The 24,265-nt window shown below is 40.3% G+C and overlaps 1 protein-coding gene across 1 annotated transcript in view; it reads left to right on the top strand.

Annotated features, from left to right (window-relative positions):
* WDR70 (WD repeat domain 70) overlaps positions 1–24,265 on the top strand; it is a 292,600-nt gene that overhangs the window by 246,326 nt on the left and 22,009 nt on the right. The window contains exons 14-16 of the mRNA XM_008692622.2: positions 19,110–19,210; positions 20,839–20,918; positions 22,913–23,029. Coding sequence (XP_008690844.1) covers positions 19,110–19,210; positions 20,839–20,918; positions 22,913–23,029 — 298 coding nt within the window. The remainder of the gene's footprint in view (positions 1–19,109; positions 19,211–20,838; positions 20,919–22,912; positions 23,030–24,265) is intronic.

The following is a 24,265-nucleotide window of genomic DNA, read 5'->3' as shown; positions in this document are numbered from 1 at the left end:
CTCGTGTGTGGATTAGGCCTGTCCCTCTGTTGCTGTTCCAGCTTCTTGAGGTGAGAATATAAAAACTGCATTTTAGATTTTTCTATTCTTTTGAGTGAGGCTTGGATGGCTATGTATTTTCCCCTTAGGACTGCCTTTGCAGTATCCCATAGGTTTTGGACCGTTGTGTTTTCATTCTCATTGGTCTCCATAAATTGTTTAAATTGATTTTTGATTTCCTGGTTTATCGAATCATTCCTGAGCAGGATGGTTGTTAGTCTCCAAGTGTTTGAGTTTCTTTCAAATTTTTCCTTGTGGTTGAGTTCCAATTTCAAAGCGTTGTGGTCTGAGAATATGCAGGGGATAATTTCAGTCTTTTCGTATCGGTTGAAACCTGTTTTGTGACCCAGAACATGGTCTGTTCTTGAGAATGTTCCATGGGCGTTAGAATAGAATGAGTATTCTTTGGTTCTGGTGTGTAGTGTTCTATATATATCTATGAAGTCCAACTCGTCGAGTATGGCATTCAAAGCCCTTGTTTCTTTGTCGATTTTTTGCATGGGTGTTCTGTCTGTTTCTGATAGTGGAGTGTTGAGGTCCCCTACTATTAGTGTATTTTTATCTATATGTCTCTTGATTGTGGTTAAGAGTTGGTGTGTGTATCTTGCTGCTCCCCTGTTGGGGTCATATATATTTATAATTGTCATATCCACTTGTTGGATACATCCATTAAGAATAATATAGTGCCCTTCTGTGTCTCTAACTATAGTCTTTAGTTTAAAATCCAATCTGTCTGATATGAGAATTGCTACCCCAGCTTTCTTTTGAGGTCCTTTGGCGTGAAAGATGGTATTCCATCCCTTTACTTTCAGTCTGACTGTATCTTTAGGTTCAAAATGAGTCTCTTGTAGACAGCAAATGGATGGGTCATGTCTTTTTATCCAGTCTGCAACGCTGTGGCCTTTCGTGGGAGCATTTAAGCCATTTACATTGAGACTGAATATTGAGAGGTATGATTTTAATGATGCCATGTTGCCAGTAAGTCTTTGTTTCTATCGATTGTGACTTTCACTCTTGGGGCCTTTTTACCTTTATAGAACCCCCCTTAATATCTCCTGTAGGGATGTTTTCGTGGTTACGAAATTGGTCAATGACTGGCAATTCTGGAAGGTCTTTATTTCTCCATCAGTTCTGAATGACAGCCTTGCTGGATAAAGGATGCTTGGATGCATGTTTTTCTCTGAAAGAGCTTTAAAAATGCCCCCCCAACCCTTTCTCTCATTCCAGGTCTGTGTAGACAGGTCTGACATAATTCTGATGCCTTTGCCTTGGTACGTGAGAAATTTCTTTGCCTTGGCCGCTTTCAATACTGTATCCTTGGATCTAATATTTGCGAAATGCACTATGATGTGACATGGTGTAGGTTTGTCATGGTTGAGCTTGGGAGGGGTCCTCTCTGCCTCTTGGACACGGATGTTTGTCTCCCTTGCTAGATTAGGGATGTTTTCAGCTACAATTTGTTCATTTATCTCTTCTAGACCTCTGTTTTTCTCCACCCCCTCGGGGAGGCTGATGATTCTGACATTGGAATGTTTCATTGAGTCAGTAATCTCCCGTAACCTACATTCCTAAGCGTGGATTTTTTTGAGTCCAGATTCTATTTTAGCTTTTTCTTCTACTAACCCATCCTCCAATTTGCTGATACCTTCTTCTGCCTCATTCGCCCTGGTCGTCAGAGCCTCTAGTTTTGCCTGCATTTGGCTCATAGAATTTTTAATTTCTGCCAGATTCCCTCATATTTCCGCCCTTAGAGATTCTATATTCTCATTAACATTTTCGTTAATACTTTTTTTAAGTCTTACACATCATCTTGACCATTGTTACTCTGAATTCCATTTCTGATAATTTGGTTATATCCATATCCATTAGTTCTGTGGCAGAGGCCACAGACTCATTGTCTTTTCTTTGCTGGGGGGGATTTCTCCTTCTCGTCATTCTGATGAGGAGAGGGTGCGGGGTTGTCCAGAGCCCAAATTATTGACCGGTACCCAAGGCGTGCGCCCTTGTTTTATAGGGATCTTAGGGATGTGGGCTTCTTGATTTTTCAGCCTGCCTCCTGGGGGAGGGGCCTGCCGCGCCGATACTCAGGCAACCCTGTTTGGGTAGAGTCTCTGTGTCCCCTGCAAGGGGGGATGGGGATGGGCACCCTGTGAGCCGGTATTTCCAGGCTTTTGTTCTCTGGCGGCTTTCCCTGGTGGTTTGCTGTGCCTTTTCTGAGAGACAGAGCAGCAGTGGCCGAATCTCAGCCTCTGTCTCAGAACAGAGGGATCGCGGACCGTTCTGTTCTCCACTGATGTTCTGGCCACTTTAACTCTGTTACTGTTGGTGCTGCTCAATCCTGCAGCGTCCCGGTATGTGCGCCCCACACCCGGCGTCCCCGCCCTCACTTCCAGGGCTGGCGCATCTCTGTCCTTTGTGTTTCTAACACCGCCAGCTGCCAGCTACCCTGCACGCTCCCGAGCTCCCGGTCTCAGTCTGGTTCCAGTGAGTGCACCGGAGCTCTGTGAGAAATCTGGTGGTGCGCGTTCCCGGCTCACGGTCTCAGTCTGCTCTCTCGTGGGTGCCCGTCCCCGAGTCCGCCCGCTCCCCTGTGCCAGTGGCTACCGCTTCCCGTCACCCAAGCGCGGAGGCTCCCTCCCCCTTCCGTTTATCTTCCGATATCTGTGCGTGGTTTCACGGCTCCCCGCTTCGTACCTCAATACTCAGCGCTGGGGATGTTCATTTGTAGATATCCATATGTATCTTCCTGCGTCTCAGGCTGATTCCGTGGATGTTCAGGCTGGTCTGGTACCTATTCAACTCGACTCAGGGGACTGGCTGAAAAAGGAGTCCCCTACTCCTCCGCCATCTTAACTCCTACCTGTCGAATATATTGATATTTTAAATCCAAGGAGATTGAAAGGAAAGAAGAAATGGGTATTATGGGGCCATAAATAATGGACTCTTCACAAAACTAGCTGTTTATCTTAATTTATGAGTGTAAGGGACATGCTGACCATTCAGACTACAATCATCCTCCATTATTTGTACATATGTAAGAGAAAAGAAAGATCATTCAAATGAATGGATATTCCAGACATCCTTAGAATTGGTTTTGGAAAGTGTCTTTGTTCTTACATATGAGTCTAAATGGAACTACTCTGGAAATTCACTTCAAACAAATTAATGAAGCTGTGCTTGTGAAAGCTTGTCCCTGAAGATTTGAGGAACTCACCTGTTCTTCTGTATCATCCTGGGAATAGACTAATGATCTGTCTCACTGATACAAGGTTCCACCTCTTTAAAAGTTTTCTGGAAATAGAGTCCAGCGATGTCTTTGCCCAGTCAGGATTATACAAGGAATAGGACACAGAGGAAGCTTGAGCTTTTTTTTTTTTTTAAAGCTTTTATTTTTTATTTATTCGACAGAGATAGAGACAGCCAGCGAGAGAGGGAACACAAGCAGGGGGAGTGGGAGAGGAAGAAGCAGGCTCATAGTGGAGGAGCCTGATGTGGGGCTCGATCCCATAACTCTGGGATTACGCCCTGAGCCGAAGGCAGACGCTTAACCGCTGTGCCACCCAGGAACCCCAGCTTGAGCTTTTGATAGTGAAAATGCCAGCTGAAAATAAACTCGAAAAAAAGAACGTATTTGGCATTTATCTGCCTTCTAAAATACAGTGAAACCTTCTTAATATGAAGCGCAGGGGATGGAAAAAATGGACTTTGGGTTTAACTAGCTTTCCATTACCTGATTTTTATTAAAGAGTAATCAGGCAGCTGGTTGCCTAGTGAATAGCAGTTGCTTTGAATTATGTATTATCTTGGATAAAGCAGCATCAGCTTAATGAAGTTTTGCTGTAATTCACTTTCTTGGGAGGATTAAACAACGCAGATTCTAGATAGATACTGATTAACATATTTTTACGTACTAAAATAGGTATATTTTCCCATAGCCAAGTGATAAGACAGTATATTCCACATAGCTGTTTAGAGGATGTGCTCATTGAGAACAGAAAGGCAGGGTACATTAGCACTGGTTGTTTCTTGGTCTTCTGAGATGTATGAATATTTGATGAAAAACTTGGGAGTATTGTTTGTTCCAGCTCTGTGAAAAGTGTTGATGATATTTTGATAGGGATTGCAAATCCTAGAATTTGTATGGAACCACAAAAGACCCCAAATAGCCAGGAGAATGTTGAAAAAGAAAACCAAAGCTGGGGGCATCACAATGCCTAACCTCAAGCTATATTACAAAGCCATGATCATCAAGACAGCATGGTACTGACACAAAAACAGACACATAGATCAATGGAACAGAATAGAGAGTCCAGAAATGGACCCTCAACTCTGTGGTCAACTAATCTTTGACAAATCAGGAAAAAATAGCCAATGGAAAAAAGAGAGTCTCTTCAATAAATGGTGCTGGAAAAATTGGCCAGTCACATGCAGAAGAATGAAACTGGACCATTCTCTTACACCATACACAAAGATAAACGCAAAATGGATGAAAGACCTAAATGTGAAATAGGAATCCATCAAAATCCTAGAGAACACAGGCAGTAACCTCTTCGACCTCAGCTGCAGCAACTTCATGCAACACACGTCTCTAAAGGCAAGGGAAACAAAAGCAAAAATGAACTATTGGGACTTCATCAAGATAAAAGCTTCTGCACAGCAAAGGAAACAGTCAACAAAACTAAAAGGCAATATAGAGAATGGGAGAAGATAATTGCAAATGACAGAACAGATAAAGGCTGGCATCCAAGATCTATAAAGAACTCACCAAACTCAACACTCAAAAAACAAATAATCCAGTCAAGAAATGGGCAGAAGACATGAACAGACACTTCTCCAAAGAAGACATACAAATGGCCAGCAGACACATGAAAAAGTGCTCATCATTAGCCATCAAGGAAATACAAACCAAAACCACAATGAAATACCACCTTACACCAGTTAGAGTGGCAAAAATTAACAAAATAGGAAACAACAAACGTTGGCGAAGATGTGGAGAAAGGGGAACACTCTTACACTGTTGGTGGGAATGCAAACTAGTACAGTCACTCTGGAAAACAGTATGGAGGTTCCTCAATATGTTAAAAATAGAGCTACCCTACAACCCAGCAATTGGACTACTGGGTATTTACCCCAAAGATACAGATGTAGTGAAAAGAAGGGGCACCTGCACCCCAATGTTCATAGCAGCAATGTCCACAATAGCTAAATCGTGGAAGGAGCCGAGATGTCCTTCAACAGATGACTGGATTAAGAAGTTGTGGTCCATATATACAATGGAATATTACTCAGCTATCAGAAAGAACGAGTTCTCAACATTTGCTACAACATTGGCGGCACTGGAGGAGATAATGCTAAGTGAAATAAGTCAAGCAGAGAAAGACAACTATCATATGATTTCTCTCATCTATGGAACATAAGAACTAGGATGATCAGTAGAGGAAGAAAGGGATAAAGAAAGGGGGGGGTAATCAGAAAGGGGAATGAAACATGAGAGACTATGGACTATGAGAAACAAACTGAGGGCTACAGAGGGGAGGGGGGTGGGGGAATGGGATAGGCCGGTGATGGGTAGTAAGGAGGGCACATATTGCATGGTGCACTGGGTGTTATACACAACTAATGAATCATCGAGCCTTATATCGGAAACCGGGGATGTACTGTATGGTGACTAACATAATATAATAAAAAATCATTATAAAAAAATTAAAAATTAAATAAATAAATAAATAAATAAAAAGTGTATAGTTCTGTGATTTTTAACACATATATGGATTTATGTAGCCACCATCAATACAATCAGGATACAGAACAGTTCCCTCACCCTCCAAAGACTCCTTTGTGCTGTCCCTCTGTAGCCACTCTCTTACCTCTTCCCCTGCCCCCCATTCCTAACCCCTAGCATTCACTGGTCTCCACTGTAGTACTCGCTTTTCAACAATGTCTCCTAAATGGATTCATACCTCATGTAACCTTTTTAGATCAGCTTTTTTTTTTTTTTAATTATTATTATGTTCAGTTACCCAACATGTAGATCAACTTCTTTTAGCAGAATGCTTTTGAGACTCATCCAGGCTATGGTGTGTATCAGGGGTTTGTTACATTTTATTGCTGAGTAGTATTCTACTGTGTGGCTATAGCCCAGTTTACCTTATTACAGGACATTTGATTGTTTCCAGTTTTTAGAGATTATGGATAGAGCTGCCATGAGCATTCTTATATAAATTTTTGTATGAACACAAGTTTTCATTTCTGTGGAGTAAATACCTAAAAGTAGGCTTGCTGGGTCATACAGTGAGTATGTGATTATTTTTTATAAGAAAATACCAAGCTGTTCTTCAGAGTAACAGTGCCATTTTGCATTTCCACCAGTGTTGAAAATACAAATACAATGATGTATTTGTTTTACACTTGCTCCATATCCCCACCAACAGTTTGGGTTGTGGACATTTTTTATTTTATACATTCTAATAGGTGTGGAATGGTCTCTCATCATGGTTATAATTTGCATTTTTCTAATGGCTAATGATGTTGAATATCTTCATATGCTCTTTGTCTATTATTATTCTCTTTAGTGAAGCACCTGTTCAAGTTTTTTGCCATTTTAATGTCAGGTTGTTTATTTTCTTACTGTTAAGTTTTGAGAGTCCATTATATATTCTAGGCACCAAGTCCTTTTTAGGGTAAGTTCTTTTTAGGATATCTGCAAATATTTTCTCCTAATCTGTTGCTTATTTTTTTCTTAAGAGTGGCTTTTATAAAACAGAAGATTTTAAATTTGATACAGTCCTATTTATCAGTTTTTTCTTTTATAGAGTATACTTTTGGTGTCATATCTAAGCTCCTTGACTGACCCCCAGGTCACCCAGATTTTCATAAAAGTTTTATGTTTTGTATTTAGGTCTAGCGGTCCATTTTAGGCTAAAATTTTATGTAATAGAGGGAGACATGGGTTGAGGCAGGGCCAGGACTAGGGTCAGGCTCAAGCGCAAAATTTACGGAGGTACCAAAAAACTCAGTAGTCAAGATAAATGACATTTTAATGCAACATTATAAAAAAATGAAAATTAATGCAAAAAATCCATGGTGACAAATAAACAAATCAAAAAATGGGCAGAAGATATGAACAGACACTTTTCCAATGAAGACATACAAATGGCTAACAGACACATGAAAAAATGTTCAAAATCATTAGCCATCAAGGAAATTCAAATCAAAACCACACTGAGATACCACCTTACGCCAGTTAGAATGGCAAAAATAGACAAGGCAAGAAACAACAATTGTTGGAGAGGATGTGGAGAAAGGGGATCCCTCCTACATTGTTGGTGGGAATGCAAGTTGGTACAGCCACTCTGGAAAACTGTGTGGAGGTCCCTTAAAAAGTTAAAAATTGAGCTACCCTATGATCCAGCCATTGCACTACTGGGTGTTTACCCCAAAGATACAGACGTAGTGAAGAGAAGGGCCATATGCACCCCAATGTTCATAGCAGCAATGTCCACAATAGCTAAATCGTGGAAGGAGCCGAGATGCCCTGCAACAGATGACTGGATTAAGAAGTTGTGGTCCATATATACAATGGAATATTACTCAGCAATCAGAAAAAATGAGTTCTCAACATTTGCTACAACATGGACGGCACTGGAGGAGATAATGCTTAGTGAAATAAGTCAAGCAGAGAAAGACAACTATCATATGATTTCTCTCATCTATGGAACATAAGAACTAGAATGATCAGTAGGGGAAGAAAGGGATAAAGAAAGGGGGGGTAATCAGAAGGGGGAATGAAACATGAGAGACTATGGACTACGAGAAACAAACTGAGGACTTCAGAGGGGAGGAGGGTGGGGGAATGGGATAAGCTGGGGATGGGTAGTAAGGAGGGCACATATTGCATGGTGCACTGGGTGTTATACACAACTAATGAATCATCGAGCCTTACATCGAAAACCGGGGATGTACTGTATGGTGACTAACATAATATAATAAAAAATCATTATTAATAAATAAAAAAAAATCCATGGTGAATAAAATACCAATATTTTGAATAAAAATGGGATGAGTAACAGGGCTGTGCCAAGCCATACTAAAGCTTAAGGCAAAAGGGAAACTGAGTTGGACTGAGCTGTCTTTTTCAAAATTTTGATATTTTGTGCATCACAGATTTTGGGGGGTAGGTAGGGGGAAGAACTGGAGTAAGGGAAATAGTAGACTCAATTCTTCTTCAGTGATACTCTGAATATGGACTAATTCCCCAATCTATCTACTACTGTTTACTTTTCAGAGTCCTCAAATAGGTGCTGCATGCCTTCTATCTTATATAACTGCATTCGGAAGGAGAGACTGAGTGGAATGTTACCGCTCTCTCACCTAAAACCAGTTCCCTCCCTTCCTTCCTTCCTTCCTTCCTTCCTTCCTTCCTTCCTTCCTTCCTTCCTTCCTTCCTTTTTTACAATGATAATGGAAAACACATAATGAACTAGTACAGACTGCAGCAGATGTGCCTAGGAGGAAGCTTCTAAGATCCCTGCACATTTGCAGGGACATTCATATTGTAGGAAGTAAAATAATGTCATTGATCCTGGTGTGAGTCACTTCTCTTACTCTGGTGGTGTGTTCTCTCGACGTAACTGTGCCACAGGCGAAACTACTGGCTTTTGCTTAATCAGCTGCCATCTGGCATTAAGCATACTTAGTTTAGTTTCTCAATATTACCTTCCGGAGTCCATCTCCTTGCTTACCTGAGAACTATGCCTTAATTCTTCTATGTGAAATTTAGACTTAATTTTAACAGAAGATTTTACAACCCTCCCAAAGAGTTCATTCCTGTTGTTGAAATCCCTTACCATCAGATCTCTTTTATTTTTTTCCTGTACTTTAGCCTCACATTCTTAAGCTTAGAGCCCACATCCTTTACTTGAGTCCTCATGGAGTTGGAGAACAGCTGGTCAACATCCTCTGTTTCCTCTGTTATAAAGTTTCTCTTCAGTCTTCTCTTGTCTAAGAGAACCAAACTTAGCTATTTTTTTTTAACATTTCCTTGTGGGTCATATTTTCTCAACATTTCTGTTATCTCTGATACTCTCTTTTCAGCTATTCTCTTCCTTGAAATAATGCTTGCTGTAGGAATGCATTCAAAACCTATAGTGAGATGTCTTTCCTGTAATTAATTATCTCTTTGTTAATCAATTTGAAATGATCTCATTTTGAGAGTTACATCGAGTTGAAGTGCCAATCACATGCTGCTCTAGGCTTCATAAATTATTGAAAGCAAAAGAATGAGGACAACAAGGAGGGCTTGTTCAGTTTAATAGTTTACTCGTTTTCTAGTGGCATTTAACCCTATACTGTGCTATATTAAAAGGCATCTACTACTTATTGGTGATAGCAGTTTCAAAGAAATGTTTTCTGTTTACTATTTTGCTTCCCTTTCTGGACCCGCAAAAACAATAGCAAGAGTCACTATTACCCTTTTGGTTAAATAGAAACATTTTTTCCTTCTCTGCACTCTTGTGTTTGGTGTTCTTTTAATTGGTATTTAAACTTATTTGTATTTCCTTGTATAAATATCATTGCCATGAATGGCAAAACTGGATGAAGAATTAGCCACTACATAATACAACCCTGAAGGAGAAACATACTTGACTCCTTTATAAAATATCAGAAAAAGAAAACTTGATTTTGTAGATGTTTGAAGGTGTTCAAAATGGCACACTACTCTTTATACCATGAGAAAACATACAATGCGATAATGACTAGTGCTGTTGTCTAACCCCAGCACCGTGTTATGTCCCACTGATAGCAGACCAGTGAAGGACTTTATGTCTTGTAAGATATTCTGTGACAGTTTTTCCTCTCCCAACCTGAATTTGATGAACGATCTTCAGTAACAAGTTTTCCAGCTGTTCTATTGGAGCTCTGGCCAGACTTTCACAATTATATATAGTGTGGGGAAGAAAGAGGTCTATAATTAACACATATCCCAGGATAGTGGTTTTTTTTTTTCTTTTTTGGGGTAATAGATAATGCTTTGTCATGTATGAGGAGGGGTTGTGAGACCCCCAAAGGGCTAAGTAAAAGAGTATGATTTGTAAAACATTTTTACCCATACTATATTAAGATAAATAGTGCTTTACATATCCTATATAGTTCATTTTTCAAGATTTGGTTTTTCCTATTTTGTATGATTTGGTTTGGTTTGGTTTCACATACATAGTTGATGATTTCCAAGATCTAATCATGTATATTTCTTATCGTATAGTTAAGGATTTAATAGCCTTATCTACTTGTGCTTTGTTTATTCATATAAACAGAGGATTTATGGTTATTATCTTTATGCCCATATCTATCTTTTTAAAAATTTTAAGTCCAGTGTAGTTAACATACAGTGATATATTAGTTTCAGGTGTACAATACAGTGACTCAGCAGTTCTTTACAGTACTCAGTATTCATCATTGTAAGTGTACTTTTAATTCCCTTAATTTATTTCACTCATCCTCCAACCCACCTCCCCACTGGTAACCATCAGTTCTCTATAGTTAAGAGTCTGTTTTTTGGTTTGCCTCGTTTTTTCTTTGCCTCTTTGTTTTGTTCCTTAAATTTTACATGTGAGCTAAGTCGTGGTATTTGCCTTTGTCTGACTGACTTATTTTACTTAGTATTATACCCTCCAGATCCATCTCGGTTGTTGCAAATGGCAAGACATTATTATTTTTTATGTCTGAGTAATATTCCATTGTGTGTGTGTGTGTGTGTGTGTGTGTGTGTGTATATATATATACACTTCTTTATCCATTCATCTATTGATGGGCTTTGGGTTGCTTCCGTAATTTGGCTATTGTAAATCATGCTGCAATAAGCTAGGGGTGCATATATCTTTTTAAATTGGTGTTTTTGTATTCTTTTGGTAAATACCCAGTAGTGGAATTACTGGATGATACGGCAATTCTATTTTTAATTTTTTGAGGATCCTCCGTACTATTTTTCACAGTGGCTGTACCAATTTGCATGCCCACCAACAGTGTACAAGAGTATGTTTTTCTCCACATCCTTGTCAACACTTGTTGTTTCTTGTCTGTTTGATTTTAGTCATTCTGAGAGGTGTGAGGTGATACCTCATTGTGGTTTTGGTTTTCATTTCCCTGATGATGAGTGATGTTGAGCATCTTTTCATGTGTCTATTGGCCATCTGTATGTCTTCTTTTGAAAAATGTCTATTCAGGTTTTCTGCCCATTCTTTAATCAGATTGTTTGTTTTTTGGGTGTTGAGTTATGTAAGTACTTTATATATTTTGGATATTTAACCCTTTATCCAATATGTCATTGGCAGATATCTTCTCCCATTCAGTAGGTTGTTGTTTAGTTTTGTTGATAGTTTCCTTTGTTGTGTGGAAGCTTTTTATTTTGATGTAGTCCTAATAGTTTCTTTTTGCTTTTGTTTCCCTTGTCTCAGGAGGCATATGTAGAAAAATGTTGCTATGGCCAATGTCAGAGAAATTACTGCCCATGCTCTCTTCTAGGATTTTTATGGTTTCAGATCTTAAATTTAGGTCTTTAATCCATTTTGAGTTTATTTTTGTGTTTGGTGTGAGAAGGTCCAGTTGCATTCTTTTGTGTGTAGCTGTTCAGTTTTCCCAGCACCATTTGTTGGAGAAACTTCTTCCCATTGCATATTCTGGACTCCTTTGTTGAAGATTATTTGGCCATATAATTGTGGATTTATTTCTGGGCTCTCTATTCTGTTCTATTGATCTGTGTCTATTTTTGTGCCAGTACCATACTGTTTTGGTTAGTGCAGCTTGGTAGTATATCTTGGTATCTGGGATTGTGATACCTCCTGTTTTGTTCTTCTTTTTTCAACATTGCTTTGACTATTTGAGGTCTTTTGTGGTTCCGTACAAATTTTAAGATTATTTGTTCTAGTTCTGTGAAGAATACTGTTGGTATTTTGATAGGGATTGCATTGAATCCGTAGATTGATTTGGGTAATGTGGACATTTTAAGAATGTTTGTTCTTCCAATCCATGAGTATGGAATATCTTTCCATTTGTTTGTGTCATCTTCAGTTTCTTTCATCAGTGTTTTCAGAGTAAAGATCTTTCACCTCTTTGATCAAGTTTATTCCTAGGTATTTTATTATTTTTGGTACAATTATAAATGGGATTTTTTCTTTATTTCTCTGTCTGCCACTTTATTATTAATGTATAGAAATGCAATGGATTTCTGTATATAGATTTTGTTTCCTGTGACCTTACTGAATTTATTTATTAGTTCTACTAGTTTTTTGGTCGCGTCTTTAGAATTTTCTATATACGGTATCATGTGATCTGCAAATAGTGAAAGTTTTACTTCTTCCTTACCAATGTAGATGCCTTTTTTTTTTTTTCCCGTATTTGATTGCTTTAGCCAGGACTTCCAGTACTATGTTGAATAAAAGTGGTGAGAGTGGACATCTTTGTCTTGTTCCTGATCTTAGGGGAAAAGCTCTCAGCTTTTCACCATTGAATATGATGTTAGCTGTGGGTTTTTCATGTATGGCCTTGGCCATCTTGAACTTGATGAACGAAGAAGGGTAAAGAGGCCTGGGTCTGCATAGATTAGATTGAGAGGCATGGCCTTAGGTAGTGTCTCTCAAGCTTTTTCTCAACCTGGTGCTCATAATGATAATGTGTGGTATAAACAGATAAGGGTACTTTTTGCTGTAACCGATTTGCCGAAGGCTCTAGTGCCCTATGCCCGTCTCAGGCCTGAGATCTCAGGCCTGAAGACTTGCCTGCAACCCATCCTGTGCCAACCAGTGGGAAGCTCCACTAGAATTTTGGGACTGTGCCTCCAGTAAGTGCTGCTTCTATGTGGATCACTGTGGTGTAGGGCCTCTGGGATTTTTGCCTTGTAGGATCCGCCATCAGTGTCTCTCATCCTGTGGACTTCAGCTTCCAGCCGCCTGTTTCCTGCTCCCAGACTGTCGTTAATAAGAATAATTACCAGATTTTGTTCAGTCATTATTTGTGCTTTCTTTTCCTTTGTGAATTCTTCTCAAATAAGTGGATTGGAGCAAACTAACATTTAGTGTTTTGAATTAGATGAAGAAAATTGTATTTAATTTTCTTACCCAAGAGACCTTCCATTTTCTCTGAGAACTTTTTGTTGTGATGAAATTCTTAAGGCATTTTTATTATCAGATACAGATGTGATTCATTTAGTGCCAAGGACAACTACCAGGTTTCAGATTTTTGCTGCTTTAGCAATTACCTTAATTTTAGAGCGTAGGCTATAAATGAAAAGATTTTAATAAATGAATTTTCCATGGCTTTGGTGGGAATTAATTTGATAACTAGGTGCTCATTTTTAAAAGTCATAATCCATACATCTGTATCAAATATTTATGGCAGGTATAGAGCAACACTTCCTTGTTTGGGTTTTCTGCAGCAGCCCCTACATTTATAGAAATGCTATGGCCTCCCCCCCACACACACACACAAGTGAGCTGCTATCAGGTTTATCAGAAAATTACTTGGGGCAGGAAAGGGGGAAGATTGAGAAGATTTCCAGAAAAGAATGGCAGTTGCTATGTGTTTGGCCCTGTGGTAGAACTTCCTTGGAGTTGGAGGAGGTGTGGAGGAAGAAGAAAGGATAGGTGTGTACTTAGAAAGAAGAGCAGAGAAAATGTCTGTCTTTAATTTTTTCCATTTGAGGGATGTCTCCATGGAGATAAGGTGGGTGTTGAGGAGTCTTAGTTATTGGAGACTGAGGCTTATTCACCAGGTTTGCTTCCTGAACTTTAGAGGGATGAAGCCAAGCCTCATGACCCATGCATGCTGCAGAATAATCCAAATTTGGAGAAATCATAGCTTTGGCAGGACAGGACAAATAGCCTAGAAAGGTATAAAGAATTCTCATCTTACTCTTCTACCTCCCTCGCTCAATATTTTAATGTAGAAAGCAGTTTTTCTTTCTGTGAAGTAGAACTTGGGCTTGTGAAAATTTGAAGAAAGTTCTTTCTCCAGTATTTTTCCATTTTCATCTGCCTTCTTTTTATTTATTTTGGACTCATATCTTGATCTATGATCTTAGCCTTGGAAATCAGCGCACACACAGCCATTCAGATGCAATGGATATTCCTGAATGTCCATGACCGTGAGGCTGCCTCTGTACAGGTCTGCAAAACTGTGACAGTCTCCTTCACAGACAGGTGTAAGGCTCCTTATTTGAAAATTCTGGAAAGTGCTTGTTCTCCCAAGGAATCGCTAGGTAGCTTATCCATTCTTGTACTATGTGACAAAAACCAAACATGAAAAACCAGATGGAGTTTGGTTTACAGTGTGGCTCAGCAGCTGGGAAGAATCAGGAAATGGTGTTTCATGATAATCATGTTTAAGATATAAAATTATGAAGGATGTTAGGCTTCTTTTAGCATGTAAAGTAGAATAAGGGTGGTGTTTGGATATGTGCGTTACAGACCCCTAAGATATTATACAGGCATTGATTTCTTTTATAGTAACATTTATGACCTGGGTAGTAGTGAGCCTTTTCCTTTATGATTTTAGTTATACCATCTGCCTTTTAATATAAACTTTCAAGATTTCTACTTCTGGCTTAGGTGGGTTTAGAAATGATTTCAGATCTCCCACATCTCTCCTCCCCATCTTCTAAAATAGGACTTTGCATAATTAAGTAGTATCAGGGAATGAGCATTGGGGTTGGGAAAACCTCCCCACGGATCCCAGCTCCTTTCAGTATAAGTTGTGTGGCCTTAGGAAAGTTACCCACCCTCCCACAAGCCTCAGTTTCTTGTTCTTGTGAAATGAGGATATTACTAATTTTGCAGTATTGTTGCAAGGATTCAATTACTTTAAATAATATAAAATTCCAGATACCTAGTAGTTCCCTTTCCACCGTGTCCTAAAATATAAATTCATTTCTCTCATTGGTTTCCTTCTCCTCTATTTGCTTCCATGATTTCACTTAAAGTAAACCAGAAAAACCACAGAAATAAATTATTTGGAATTTTTTGTGGACTTTTTACTTTTGCTAAGGGATAATTCCAAAATTCCTGTTTTGGAATATCGACACTGCTGTTTGTACACAGTGCGCTCTTCTTCCCCAGCCCACACCCCTGTTTTTTCTTTGGTCTCTGCAGAGAAGAAAGATCTCTGTGTTAAGTACATTAAAGTCTTGTAATTCCTTCTTGTCATCTTGCTTATGATCTCCAGCCCCATTACCGTCTCTTTATGGCTGCTGCTGGAGCTAAGTACCTTTGGGGCAGATTGTGGTTACTCTGCACTGCCAAATTACAATGCTAAAATGAAGGTAGGCTTTGGTTTACAAGGCTACATCTAATTTTATGCTAAAATGGAGTTCAGCCTAATTAGCTAGGGGAAGCCATTAGTGGACCCACATTGTTTTGTAAGTTGAAGTAGATTAGGGTAGGAATAAAAATGCTTTATCAATTTAATTAAGCAAATCAGCGTATTAAAATACGCAGACTAATTTCAGAATCTAGTTCTTTGCACAACAGTGGGCTTCTGCCATTTGAATCTCATGATACAGTGTGAAGGCTTTCTCTTAGATCCGGGTAGCTCTTGTGTCGTTTTCCTCTCTGGTCCTTCCACTCAGATGTGCTCAGGACCCTCTGTTTGCTGCGTTGCTCAGGAAATCTGTAGGTCTGACTGTGTCAACCTCCAGCCACAGACACACCTCCTCAAGAACAGAGTCTAAAGGAAGGCTCGGGTGGATGGTTGATGGAGCGAATGCACTCTAAGTAGTTATAGCTCATATGTCTTCAGATAGTTCCTTGGGTTTCTAGCAGGCACGTGTCCCATTGTTGTTAAGTAAAGCCCGGTATGTATGTTTGACAAGTTAGCGGCGTGGCAGCTCTGCTTGCTCCCCAGCCCTGCCGCTGTCTCAGAGATTGTTTGGTTTGGCAGATGGCCAGCTCTCTGCTATATGATGCATTTCCTTGACAGGACAAAGTGCGGAGCCGCATTAGCTGCAAAGTTTACAAAGGTTAGCTAAACACACACAATAAATATTAATAAACAAAAAAGGCCCACCCACCTTTGACTTTGAATTCTGTTTCTTCATTCCGTGTTTTGGAATCCCTGTAGTATTTGATTAATAACCAGTCTTAGGGTAATTGAGCCTTAAGTGTCCTCTGCCTAAGTTAGACTGCTCACAGAGCCCTCATTGGCGGCTTTGGTGACTCATCGCCACAGTGGATGGAGCTCTGGAATGACTGTTTAGTTCAAGGGGTCTTATTTGCATTCCCCCTGCTTCCATGTGAAAAGGAGAGTAAATGTGCTTCTCCATGAGCTTTAAGCTAACCAACCATGTATGTGTCTTAAGAGCTCTGGAGAGGAGAGGATATGAACAGGAATAGAGGTGCAGTGCCCTGAGTTTGGACTACCTAGAAAGCAATCAGGTCTTGGTCTGTTGGCCTGGGCAGTTGCCTCTCTCTAACATTTACACGCTCAGCATAGAGGGAGAGAGTAACAGTAACCTGCTGCCCCTGGAAACTGCCTATTTGGCTGGGTGTCTTGGAATTTACCAGGCCTTCATTGTGGATCCTTTCCAATTCTGCACCCTGCTCACTCGAAAACATATTTGAGAACCAGTAATCTTAGACTGCTTAGCCAGACCTCCAGAGAACCAAGGAAGAGAAATGACTTTAATACTATGTCCTTGAGATTGTCCTGGGGCCATTTGTGGGTGGCTGGGATTTCTGAAGGCCCTTGAAAGCCCCTCTTACTATTGTCCCTTGTTCTCTGTTTCATGCACATCCTTCTTTTTAGGACCACATTAGGAGGGAACGAACCCTGCTTGTTTGTAGGATACTTGAGTATGATAATCTAGAGAAATAAAATTATTCTCCATAGATAGTAATGATTTTAACTTGGGAAATTATCTCTAACTCCACTTAGCAAAGCAATCCATTTAGGCGTGGTGAACTCTGACTTTTAAGTCATTCCATCAACAAACATTTATTGAGCACCACACATTAATCTAGGCATTTGGGATACATTGCCACCCCAAACACACCAAGATCTCTGCCTATGTAGAAAATATGTTCACATCGGGGAAGCAGATAATAAGCATAATTAATGATAAATTATATATTATGTTAAAAGGTGATACATGCTTTTGAAAAATGAAAAAACAGAGTAGGGAAAGTTGTGCAGTGTGGTTTTAAATGGGGCAGTCTTGGGGTGATAACATGTAAGCATTGATTTGAAGGAGATGAGTATTGGCTCAGATGAACTTATTCTAGATAGGGTTTATGAAGTTAAGTTTGTGACTCTTCTCATGTTTCCTTATACCTGGCCATGACCATTTGGAAATTTCCAGTGGCCAAGGCATGGTTCTCAAATTAATCTCAGTGGCAGAGCACCCATAGTCAGGCTGTGCGTTGTAGATCATGAACTGTTGATGTACTTCATTCCATTTTACCAACCAATCACATTTTATAAGATAAAATGTATCTTCTATACTCATGCATTATAGAGTAGGTTTCACAAGCATATGTAAGAAATGAAAACCCTCCCCCCAAAACCAAACCATATATGATATACTGTTTTCAAGGATTTTTGTTAATATTCACTCACTACTGTGTGTTTTATCATCTTTTAGCACTTGCTAGTGGACACTGGGTAGCAGGCACCATAGATTTAAGAAAAATTGTGGAAAGAACACCTGAAATTGTAAAAACCTGCCCTTTGAACCTAATTTTACCCCCCCCCCCCAACCGGGAAAACACGGCCACTCTGATTTGATTTTCTCAGTGCAGTATCTCAGCTGTCATCAGTGGTGCAGAGCTTAAGAAGCGCTCTTGTAGAATATTGTCAGATCAGAATTAGAAGTCCTGCACACTCTTACATTTCCTCTTCAGTTACTCCTGAATCTCAGAGTAGGATTTGTGACCATATAACTATATGCATACTTCTTGCCAGTCAGGTGGGAGCCAGAATTTCTATCAAAAGGGATTGAGGAGATTCACAGATATTCTGTCTTAACAAAAGAGTGGGATGGTTAGGGAAAAGAAACCAGAGAAATTCAGCCTGAGATAGATTTGAAAGGCAGGAATTTTATTATTTTCATTTTACTCTTAGAACCTAAAATAGCGGTATCTAATTGTACCCCTTTTCTCCTTAGTCCTTGTACGTTGCTTGGCACATGATGGTTTTTAATCTTGAATTGGTGTTTCCACTCAATACTTGTCCTATCAGAGTGAGATCTGCAGAACCTAGCACATGGTGTCTCTGCCTACTGATTTCAGCTTTATCTTTTACCCCCTTCATTCCATCCCTACTAAACCTCCCACCTTGGCCCTCTTACTGCAGACAAAAATTAAAAACAGGTTGTAGTTCTCACCGAGAACTCATTCTTTTCGACCCCAGAGCACCACTTCTTTTCCTTACCAGTAATGAATTCAAAGGATCATAACTTCCAGTGAACCTTCTCTTAAATAGTTTTTCATTCAGGTTAATGTCAAGTCTTTGTATGCTGTATCTCTGTTTTACTTCTGCTATTATCCTGCTGGTTTATCTCATAGATAGAGAGATATTTTTCAGTGCCTGCAAATATGTGTTGTTCCTGAAAAAGCTTTATGAGATTTGGACCTTTGTGAACTAAAAACAATAAGCACCTGGCTTCAATCTGCTGTCCAGAGGGACATATTGTGTGTATAAAAGCATGAAACACTGAAATCTAAATCTGCTTCAGTGGTAAGCAGAACTGAGTTATGTGGGTTTAGCATTTTGAGATGCCAGCCTCACATGGCAATGGAGCTGCGGAAAGCTAACTTTGTGGTTTCTAGGTTGTCAGGAGAAGAGAGGAGCGGTGTCAGGAAGGAACATCTTTTTCATTTTTAAAGGATATCACACATATGACAAGTGATGGAATAGAACCTAACCTCAGGGACACAACCTTATGGTTTAGGGGGAAAATGTCCTAAAAATTACAGGTAGCCATCAGGATGATATTCGGTTTAGTAAACTAGCTATCAAAGTACTAGCAGGATTTTTCCCATTTTTATCTGGCTTCTTTAGTTGATTACCATGCCTTTCCTTTTCAGAGTGTTGTCCGCTGCCTGTGGCATCCAAAGCTGAACCAGATCATGGTAGGAACTGGAAATGGATTGGCTAAAGTCTATTATGACCCCAACAAGAGCCAGAGGTATTTCATAAGTATTGCCTGTTTTAGATGGATGACAACAACTGGGGGGAGGGCTTCTTTCCCCACCCTGCTTTTCTTTATCTTTCCCTTTGATGGGGATCCACCCTTTTAGAAAATGCAGCTGGCACGGAGTAAAGCCTCAAACTCCTGGTATTGTACTTTAAAGAGGATTTGGATATTGCCCTTGATCCAGACAGAATTCAAAGTGAAAGTTTCCTGGGGATTTTCAGTACTTTGGCTGAAATGTTGAGTGCAAAGAAGGAAAAAGTCTTGCCCACTTTGCATACCACCCTGGACATGGCATTAGCAGTGATACATGTAAGGGATTAACAAAGCAGGGAACTAACCACTTACAGGAAATGGAAACAGTCTGTTTTGTTCCCTTTCTGTTTGGGCTTTTATCAGGTAGTGGTTTGGATTTTGGGGGTTGTTCTCCGCCAAGGGGACAGCACAAATTAATTTCTTCTTCGACCCCATGCCCACCCCAAATGCTAGACTTAAACATCCCAATGTGTTTCAGAAGTCTGAAAACTCCACTGGAGGCTCCATCAGTTCCTCAATTATTTTCATTTTCTTTGGGCACAAAGGTGAACATTTGTCACAACCCCAAAAAAGGATGGTTTTGTTTCTCTCTTAAGTACTTGATTAGCTCTTTCTTTAGAGTAAACCTTGGTTAGCTAGTATTAAAGTTCACATGCTAAATTCATTGGGGTCCCCCATAAACCTATTTTGAGGTCCCCCATCCTTTTTGGGGAAAGGAAACTCCTCCTCTATTAATGAATACTCATTGTTGTGATTTGGATCTGAATAGAAGCAGACAGTCCTGTTTTCCCTTGGAACTTTGTGGACTAGCGTTGGAACCCTTGGCGTATAAAATAAAGTTTTTATTGTGTTTAAGAACAAATAGGATTTTGTTTGTTTTTTAATAAAGAAATTGAAAATGCTAATGTAATTAGAATGAGGGAGTGTCTGTTTCACTTGAGAAAACGATGAGCCCCATTTGATAGCACCCATTTGGAAGCTACTATGTTTGGAATCTTGAAGAAATTTTTTTATTTGTATTTGCTCCTCCTGAGAGGGATAGCTCATTATTGCTAAGGAGAAGTGAAATGTTCTAATCAGACTTTTGGTTTAATCCCACACATTCTTGGGCAGTTGCCCCGTGGCAACACTGCCAAGCCGACTCAGTTCCAGACACTTGTACTCTTACATTTGAGATGTGGACAAATGCCACTTGGGGTGTAGACCACCCAGGTTGCTTTCATCTGAGAATAAAATAAAACTTGAACCCTGTGACCTTCAGGGTGAAAAGGTTGGTTAATTTTATTTATATCTCTCTCAGATCTTAAATTTTTAAGTTATTTCTATAGATTTTTTAAACTAGTGTTCTGTGGCCCAGTTACCTCTTCAACCCTTTCACTCAGTAGTAACCACTGACTGACAGACTTGCTTTCCCATAAATTTAATCCCTTATCACCAAGGCCCCTTCTGTTGCCATCCCTTAGAAAGTCAAGGACTTGGCGAGATGGTGTGCACAGAGTGTGTTCCTGAAAGTATCTAATGCTTTTGATGTGACTTTCTGTTTACAAGACCAAGTAAAGAAAATAATGTGCTTTTACCCGCCCCAGGGGAGCAAAATTATGTGTGGTTAAAACCCAGCGGAAGGCAAAACAAGCCGAGACTCTAACCCAGGACTACATCATCACCCGTAAGTTGTTAGCATGGTCTCTCCATCGTCTCTCCCTTCTACTGTAGTGTGGTGTTGATCTCATAGCTTTAGAGACAGAAAAAGTCTTCAGAGTCCAGGCATATATTACAAAATACCATGTGGACAGGACTGCGAGTCATGTAACAGCTAACCGCTTTAGCTTCTGTGACTCATCACAGAGACAGGGTAATTTCATGTAACTTTCAACCCAAAAGGGAAAAGCCTATTTGAGCCTAATGCATTACTCCATAGCAGCCTTTTAAAGAATAACAATCTGTTCTAAGAATAAACAAGAACGAATGCTGGTCTTGGAATCAGGAGACCTGAATTTGTCCAGTTCTACCAGTGACTTGCAGTGTGATGTTGAACAACTGAACTTTATCAGGAGAGGGAGGAGACTAGGTGAAAGGTCTCTTTCAGCTCTCTCTGAGACTGACAATAGATTCAGAGACATTTAGATACACAATGAACTACCTGGGGTACCAGAAATCTTACCAGAATGAGCACCTTCTCTCAGGTTTGTCACACAACCTTGTCAACCTGGCGGATTTGTGTTGCTCCGAGCCAGGGCCTCAGACCTGTCACAGGTCGTGGCTAGGAAGGACATCTTGGCTGCAGTAGCAGTTGTGATGAGCAGATGCCCTGTGGACTTTATCAGGGCCTTGGTCTAAAGCCCAGGGGGCGCTGTACTGCTGGGTTTTTCTCCCTGGTGGTGGGTCTCCTATAAGACCAAGTCCCTTGGAGCTTATGATCGGTAAGGAGATCCCGTGACACTTTTTGCAAGAGTAGAAGTGTTAAAGTCAGTGTCACAACCAGTCTAGCTCATGTAATTACATGCGGCCTACTTAAATTCCTCCAGTCGTTTGAAGTGAAAAGCTATTTTTCCCCCTCCTAAAAATACTGTTGTGTCGTGTTGCCCAACAGAGTGACGGGTGGCTGTGTTTCTCAGCTCCCCTGACTCAAGGCAGGCGAGTTTTACTGGTGAGTGAGATGGTCCTGGCCCCAGCTGGTGGTGCTAGGGGGAGGGGGATACTGGAAGAGTTTTTGAGGTATTTTAGACATTTCTGCCATTCATATTATAAATTCCCTTTGAACCCCTCTTAATCCGTTTCCTTCCCTCCCCTCCTCCCCTGGAAAAACGTTTTCTCTTTTGAAGGATGTTTTACTCAGCATGTAAGGATCCAAAGAAATTGTTCTAATACGGTTTTTGGTCAAAAAAAGGTCATTATTTAATTTTTTCCCCAATCACCTTCCTGCTCTCCTGCAGAATATCACTGTTTCCCTTTTACGTTCATATACTCTTTTATATTATAAAATTGAATTCTGACATTGAGTGAACAACCAATAGCAACTGGACAAATACTACTCTGATTCTTCTCCTTTTGTTTTGTCCACCATATAGAAGTAGGGAAAAGTCCCCATCAAGTCACCATGTCAGGAGATCTGGGAACCCCCGTGCATTCAGGGCAATCTTTATCCCAGTTTCAGGGGGAGAAGTGCTTCTCCCTTCCGGTTACTCAGTGTTGTCAACTCCTCCTGAGAGGTGGTCACATTTCAGAAACGTGTGAAGTGATTCCAGTGTTGGTGAGGCGTCCGAGGAGACGTCAGGACTGACAGGCAAGCTGCTGGCATCATTCACATTTGGGTCCTGTAAGAAAAAAATAGGAAGCAGTCCCATTAAGTGTTTCATTTCAAAACCACAAAAATTAGGGTTAACTGCTGCCCATGGTTTGGGCGATGGGGAGCCTCACCAGTGTTTCCGTGACAGTATTTGACAGGATTTCCTGAGTGCTGTTAGTTGCCAGGAGAGGTGAACAATGAGTCTGGTCTCAGACAAAATTGGCTAATTGGTTACAGTAAGACTGTCTTTTATTATTAGATGAAGGCTGTCATTATGACTTCCATTTCATCTTCAAGTTAGTCATGCTTCAGCTATGTTTTTGGATGGAAGGGTTATTATTATAATAAAATTTTTCAAATGTGACTTCTCGTAGCTCATGCCTTGCCTATGTTCCGTGAGCCCCGCCAACGGAGTACAAGGAAACAGCTGGAGAAGGACAGACTGGATCCCCTGAAGTCGCACAAACCCGAACCTCCTGTGGCAGGCCCAGGTGACTGTGATCTCTCTAGCTTGTGACCTGCAAAGGGGGTGGAGGGGTAAGGTGGGGTCACTGATAGAGAATTGGGAAGATCCTTTGCTCCTGGATGCTGCTTTGTCTCCAGAGAGATTTTACTACATAGTGGTTTTCAAACATTTTCTTTTGAGCATCAGAACTTTTTTGCTTAAAGGATGCAGAATCCTGGTGCATAAAACTGATAAAAATGGAGCTGCTGTGCTAACATAGAGAGGAAGCCTGGACCCCTTTCTGCTCAGTCTCTAACTTGAGCCCTTCTAGGTGATCTTGGTGGAACTCTAGGGCTCCTGGAACCCAGTGTTAAAACTTCATATACAACATTTGGGTACTTTGACCAGAATCCAGGCTGGATTAGATTTCACATTAGGGAAAAGTGGCCATCATTTTGTTCTGTGTTGATAAAATGGAGCTGCCCATTCCCCTAGAGGATAAATAAAAGTCCTTAGAGTTTTTAAGAAAGTAGGTCCCCCCCCCCCAAAAAAAAGGGGAGAATGAAAGTAGGTACCAGAAGATAGCGAGGCAGCATTGGCCATCATACAACACATGCATTTACTAGAATCCCATTTTACTAGTTATCACTTGTGTGGTTTCCGTTTTCCTAGGCTCCTAAGCCTATAGCTTTTGACTTTGTTCATTCATCCTGAACCTCAGTTCTGGGCCTACATCTGCTTGGCCTGCCCCTTCAGCCTTGAAAACATTTCACATCTCTATCTTAACATTTTTTTTTTTCATTTTCTCTGCCACCATTCTAAATCAAAGTTCCTAAATAATATTCTTACCTGGATTATTGAAAAGCCCTTCTAATTAGGTGCCTTATCTCAAGGCATTCTCTTTCCTTCCCACCCTGTCTCCATCCATCTTCTACACAGCTTTTATTTCCAGCTCCTCTGGCTTCCATACTGCTACTGCCCCCAAATCTTATAAGCTCCCTACTGTCCGTTTGCATTTCCAGAGAATCATTCTCTGCAGTCTGACTCTAACCCACTTTTGAGCATCCCACGTCACTTCTCTCCTCCTCTGATCTTCTGATAGGACTGTCAGTTCACCCCTGACTGCAAATGCCCATTGCATTGTCCTCTTTCTGTACGTTTGTTCTGAAACCATTCTGCTCATTCTGAAGATGACCTCTGCCTTCAGAGCTTTTTCAAATTGGATCCCTCTCTTCCTAAAGAGCTCCCCAACCACCCCAGCCTGAAGAGCTCTCTCTTTCCT

The sequence above is a fragment of the Ursus maritimus genome, unplaced genomic scaffold (assembly GCF_017311325.1).
Source record: "Ursus maritimus isolate PB19 unplaced genomic scaffold, ASM1731132v1 scaffold_15, whole genome shotgun sequence".
Taxonomy (NCBI): Eukaryota; Metazoa; Chordata; class Mammalia; order Carnivora; family Ursidae; genus Ursus; species Ursus maritimus.
This window is presented reverse-complemented; position numbering and strand designations above follow the sequence as displayed.